This window comes from Populus alba, chromosome 3, assembly GCF_005239225.2.
Source record: "Populus alba chromosome 3, ASM523922v2, whole genome shotgun sequence".
In the NCBI taxonomy this organism is placed as follows: domain Eukaryota; kingdom Viridiplantae; phylum Streptophyta; class Magnoliopsida; order Malpighiales; family Salicaceae; genus Populus; species Populus alba.
This window is the reverse complement of record NC_133286.1, coordinates 10,147,889-10,153,888: the sequence shown is the minus strand read 5'-3', so window position 1 is coordinate 10,153,888 and position 6,000 is coordinate 10,147,889. Positions and strand designations below refer to the sequence as shown.

Here is a 6,000-nt window from a genome sequence, read left to right as displayed (position 1 = left end):
AACATTTTCTACAATGTTCATTATGAAAGTTATTTGTGGCCATGACAATGATAAGTGAACTTGGCACTCACAAAACAAAAGGAGAGTCAAATTAAGAATTATTTCAGTCTAATAATTTAAGTTGTTATATAAGGATCAAAGATATGACTTATATTATTTTCTAACATACTTTAAGAAAAAGCTTTTTAGGCTGCATAGGCCCGTATTATTTGGGTTGTTAATTAGATATTAATTAGAAGAGATAATAAGACAGTGATGAAATTTAAATTCGTGATCGTTTGATCATTAAAACTTTGATGCTATGTCAAAGAATTATCTTAATCTAAAAATTTGAGCTATTATGTAAGGTTTCAAAAATATTTTTAAACTATTATCTAACATATTCTCTGAAGTAAAAGTTTTTTAGGCTTTAAATTTACATAGACTTGGACTATTTTATACTTAATTTTTTATTAATTAGAATACGAATAATGAAATTTAAACGTGTGACCACATAATCAATAAAATTTTAATGCTATATAAACTTAAAAGATAATGTTACTTTAAGGAACTTAACTCCTTGTTTTTAACTTCAAAGTCTCACATTGCAGCTAATAACTCAACTAGTCTTATTATTGATGGCTCTGCAAATATGTCTACTCGTCAGCAAACTGCAAACACGCCTACAGGCCGTGGAAGTTTTCGAGAGAGGGGGCGTGGCAGCTATCATTGTTCTAGTAACTTCACCTCTTATCACACTGGACGAAGAAGACAGTTCAATCGGGAACCCTTTTACTGTCAAGTTTGTGACAAACCAGGCCACACTGCCAAGAAATGTTAACTCAGCTTTGATGTTATCTATGCCAATTAGATAGTAAAATATAATTTATAATATTCTCAAATGAGTAAAAATAAATCGTATTCATAATTTCAAAATGACATGTTTACAAGTATTGATTCAAGGCCAGCATGAAGAGTAAACTATATAAAAGGACATAAAAAACTCATCTGTTCTCATACCTGATTTACTTACTTTCTGTATCTACCACCACAACCACTACTACTGGAAGCTTTTGAACGCTCGGACATACAAGCATCTACTGATGCTAATATTTGAGAATCAAATTTATGCCCTTTCAAGGAGGCCCTGACCTTCCTAACCACTTGTTGCTTTATCACCTTACGCTCCATCATTGACAGATGCTTGCATTTGTCCATGCTTTCGAGAAATCCGACTATTGTTTCGCCAGATCCCCCGGTGACCTTTTCCATTTTTACAAGCTTCTCCACCACCTGTGATGACAGCATTTGCTCTAAGCAGGATTTATTTCCTAGCTCAACAAGATCCAAAATGCAATGAACATTCACTTCTCGTGTCTTTATTGATTTTCTGTCTAGTGATTCAACCATCCTATCCACTAGACCTGTTTTAAAGATATTATGCAATACAAGGATCCCACCATTTCCATAAAGCATTTGGTGCAGTGCTGTATAGCCTGAATCCTGCAGCTCCGCAACATTGCATTGCATCATCTTAACTAGCTCGGGGATAATTTCATGGTCTAGAAATTTCGTAATGCAAGGTTCTCCACCAGAAAAAGCTAGCTTCATCAGTAAGAAGGCAGATTCAGATCTCAGTGAGTCCTGTTCTGAGTGCCTACTTTGCAGAAGTTCTGATAGCCTTTTGACTAGGGGACTTTGTAAAATCATTTCTCTGATTCTAGAATCTACTGCCTTCTCAATAATTGGTATGAGATCTTGCATTGCCTGCAATATCTGTTTTATATTCCCATCTGATAGCTTATAAATGAGATCTTCAAAAGATTGTGTCTTCGGCGAATGAGGAACAGTTTGATCTGACAGAACAAAAGTTTCTAGACGAAGCCTAACTTGCCATGGCAGAAGATTTAGATTAGATGGATGAAGAGAACCACTTCCAGGATTGCGAGCCACCTCATAAAATCCCTTCAGTGTGACAATAGCATGGTGTTGTAGAACTTCAGATCCATTCTCAAGAAGTTCAATAAGTTTTTTCTCGATCCCAGAAGCGAACATTCTCTCAACAGCATTCGACTTTCCAGCTTTGGTCAAAGAGTTCAACACTGTGAACATGCTCTCATGCAATATCTCAGCACTGGGGGAGAGGAAATCAGCTAGCTGGTTAAAGGGAATGCTCTCGAGCACCTTATCAACTGTCTCAAGGCTTCCAAATTCCGCGAGCTTTGCAAGGACGATTAATACATGGATTTGAGTTATGGGGTCCTCCTCACATTCCTGCAGTGTTGTTGCCAGCTTATTGATTGAACCAGTAGTCTCAAGGGAAGGAAAATAATTGCAGTAATCACTCGTACTGAATATATTTGTGATGGCTTCTGTAGTCACTGCAATGAGACTCAAAGAATCAGTTGAGATCAAGTCTGCAATCCTAGGGCCTAGTATTCTACTAAACCTTTCCCTGCTAACTTCGAGCTCAGACATGGATTTGCTAGCCATTAAAGCTTGGATGAGTGCTTCTAAGGTAGTTACCACCTGCTTTTCTTCCAAGACATTAAACAAAAACTCCGTCCTTTCTTCAGCAATCCTTTTGACGTTTTTTTTTTTTCCAAAAATAAGCAGCCAAGGACAAATAATAGCAGTTTCTTCCGGTGAATATTCATTTAGTAGTATCTCAATAGAGTCATCTGCCTTGCTATCTAGATACAAAGAAACCATGTCGTGAACTAGGTACAAGGGATCCATCTCCGTTTTAATCAGCAAAGAACCTTCAACAAGCTTGCAGACAATAAGAGGGAACAATCTCTCCTCCCCAAGAACAGACCAAACAGCCTCCAGACAAGCTTCCGGTACAGGTGCTGCCCATGAAAGGGAAGCTAGAGCTATGAAGAGCCTTTTAGAATCTCTAGGCATAGCTTCCAGACTGAACTCAAATGACCCAAAAATAGTTAAGGTGCTCTCAGCTTCCTTTTCATTTACATATGAGACAGGACCAGGTGCACATGTGGCAAAGGTTGATAAGTTTGTGATGGCCTTTTCCCACTTCTCAGCTCTTACTTCTTTCCTGAGAGCTTTACCCATAACAGCAACTGTCAGAGGGTGGTGGCCACAGCGTTCAAGCAAGGTCTCTGCTACGCCCTGCCATATAAAGAAGAAAAAATAAAAAGAAAGATCCAAGAATTTATGAATGAAATCAGCAACGTGACACCACCTTTTATGCCTAGTTAATTTCTACTTGGATGTTGCATATAACTTGTCTGCAAACACAAGGATGCAGTCCATATATGTACATGTGTGCGTGTCAAAAATCTTTTAGCAGAAATCAATTAGGCTCACAGCTACATTAGCATCACTCAAAATGAGAATTGTAGAAGTTTGATAGTAATGCACTTCAAAATTTGCACAGATACAAAGTTGTCTCGCTTGCACATGCAGAAAAAAAATATTTCATCAGAAACAAGAACACAAAATGCTGTAATTCCCTTCTTCAAGAGTTACAGCATGCAAGTGTGCAAGTTCATATTGTAACCACAAAGAAATTGTGACATTGGACCTATACTAGAGAAAAATGTGTGGACAGAGATTCAATAGAGAGGTTAACATCATTTCTTCAGTGGTTTGTAATCCTGAAAGAAAATTCAAAGAGAATCTCACAGATGACAAACTTATCATGTAAAAACTGAAACAGATCTTTGAGTGTATTAAAAGAAAATAAACAGGCAATGCACAATAAAACTGAGTAGGAGAAAAAACTGGGAGAGATGGAAAGAAAAATTAAAGTCCGAACCACTTAGAAAAATTTACAAGAAAGGAAAAAAAAAGGAAAGAGGGTTTATTTGACTCATACCGGTAGTTCTTCCACGCTAAGGAGACTGTGGTATTGAAGGATTGCCTTGCTTATCTCCCTTGTGTCATCTTTGCTCAACTCAACCTTCTCGGCTTCTGTTATTTCACAGACAGCTTCATTTCTTGTCGTCACTAAATACTTGCAATCATTATCATACAGCCGTGCAAACCGCTCAACTATATCCTGCTCCCACACATCTTCAAGAAGTATGAGAATGCTCTTTCCATACAGTGCTTCTTGAAGAATACAGCAAACATATTCAAGATCTCCATTATCTTCATCTCTAATCTTCTTCCAAAATCCAATTTGCACCAGAAATTTAGAGATTTTTCTTGCAAGACGTCTCTGGTATTCATCCTTATTTCCATTGCAAGCATTTCTACTACACCATTGGCCAAATCCAAGTTCAACTGCTCCATCCACAAACTTAGTAGGAGGGTTAGAAGCTACTTGTCGAGCCAAGCATGACTTCCCGATACCCGATAACCCAACAATTAGAAGAACCCGATGAGAAACTTCTTGTTCCAATAAGTTTCTCACAAAGTGGCATTTACTAGAAATTGGCCATCCTAATTCAACCTTTATTTTCAATCGAACTGGGACATCCTGTGCTGTTGATTCTATCACCTTCTGAACATGTTGGGCAAACCTTTGAGACTCAAACCACCAATTCAAATCATCTCTAATGGTATTTATCAGTTTGCTAAGAGGGTCTCCCGCCATAGAACTCCACACGACCTTGGCCAAATTCTTTACCCTACTTCTTGACACAATCCTTCTTGCCTTCATTATGTTTGGATGCATTCGTTCTATCAGCACATTCAAGCTTTGGATTTGGTGATCTAACTGGGGGTTATGAAGCTTGTAGACATGTTTTTGCTTAATTTGACGCGTCAAGTTCTCAAGATCATGGACAAATTCCTCTAGCATTCGGATTTTCTTAGGAGCTTCATCAAGATTCCTAGAAGCCTGATCTAATGCACTGACAACCCCTACCATACTTGAGATTATTTCTGTTGCAGAAGAAATAACTTGCAAAGCTTCCATTGCTACTCAGAAAGACAGAGCATGCAGTATTCCCAATATTCTTCCACTGTATAAATGTCACCAAACCTCTAGTCATGTTTGATACAAAACCCCAACTGATCCAGGGTAACATGTAGAATTCTCCTCATTTAGGAGGAAGAAACTGGATTGTTGCAGTGCCCAGCAAATAGAAGTTGAACCAGCAACAGCAACAACCCAATCTAGCCAAGTTGGACAACGAGTTAAAAATTCAAGATTCAGGGAATTCTCACAACATACAAGAGGGCAGTTTCAGGATATTCCAAGAAAATCCATATCTTGTCCACGGAGTTGTGAAAATCAACTCTACTAATCTAACCAAAAGAGAGAGAGAAAATTCAACTCCAGAAACAAATTTGATGAGCAAAACTTTCCAGGTTAATTATATCAATGAAATTTCTTATGCTAGCTGATCCAACAGATTAAACACGAAGGAAAGAAACTAGCAATAAGAGTTCATAGTTCCACAAAAGATGCGCTTGGAATTGGAGAATTCAATCAAGTTAAAAGCTAAGCAGAAACCATAATCCACTGCCTATCAAATACACAAACTCCCCTTTAAACCTCCTATGTTTTTCCACTTTAAATTCAATTATCACCACCTACTCATTCATTAACAAACATTTTCTCCAACTTGTTAAACAAACATTATTCACAGAAAGGAAAAACCCAATTCAGTGCAGATGATCTACATCCACTCTAAGAGCAGAAAAGCAAAAACAGCAGAGTCTCTGATACAAGTGAAATACCGTAAAAGAGAAAACTCAACCCAGCTCCTAAATCAAGAAACTGAAGACCATGCAGGTTTGACCTTAACATCAACAAAAGACGTTTATTAGGGAATTATTCATACCGTATATGCGACAGAACTGTGAGAACAGTCTCTTACTTCTCCGACGTAGGTTTGTCCATTATGTGACTGTGACAATCCGTCAAAATAGGCGGTCGAGATGATGCAAATGGAAAATGTTGTTAATTATATATATAAGCGTTTGGTACCTGTACTCTTCATTTGTTCTTAGCGTGATCCCTTTTATGCTTTCTTTTTTCCAATACGGTCCTTTTTCTCAATGACTGCATATAACTCTCCATCGGTTAATGTCACTCGAGGGTGG

The 6,000-nt window shown here is 37.8% G+C and overlaps 1 protein-coding gene across 2 annotated transcripts; it reads right to left on the bottom strand.

Moving 5' to 3' along the window:
- Positions 1-528: 528 nt before the first annotated feature.
- LOC118038043 (uncharacterized) lies at positions 529-5,188 on the bottom strand. 2 transcript variants are annotated; one of them, XM_035044312.2, is made up of 3 exons: positions 3,821-5,188; positions 1,000-3,111; positions 529-803 (listed from the first exon to the last, which is right to left on the bottom strand). In XM_035044312.2, exons 1-2 carry the CDS (start codon positions 4,865-4,867, stop codon positions 1,009-1,011), a joined length of 3,150 nt encoding a protein of 1,049 aa, XP_034900203.1. In that variant the 5' UTR covers positions 4,868-5,188; the 3' UTR covers positions 529-803; positions 1,000-1,008. The 2 variants fall into 2 exon arrangements, with proteins under 2 accessions (XP_034900203.1, XP_034900202.1); XM_035044311.2 differs by lacking the exon at positions 529-803 and having other exon boundaries at positions 886-3,111.
- Between the last annotated feature and the right edge of the window lie 812 nt (positions 5,189-6,000).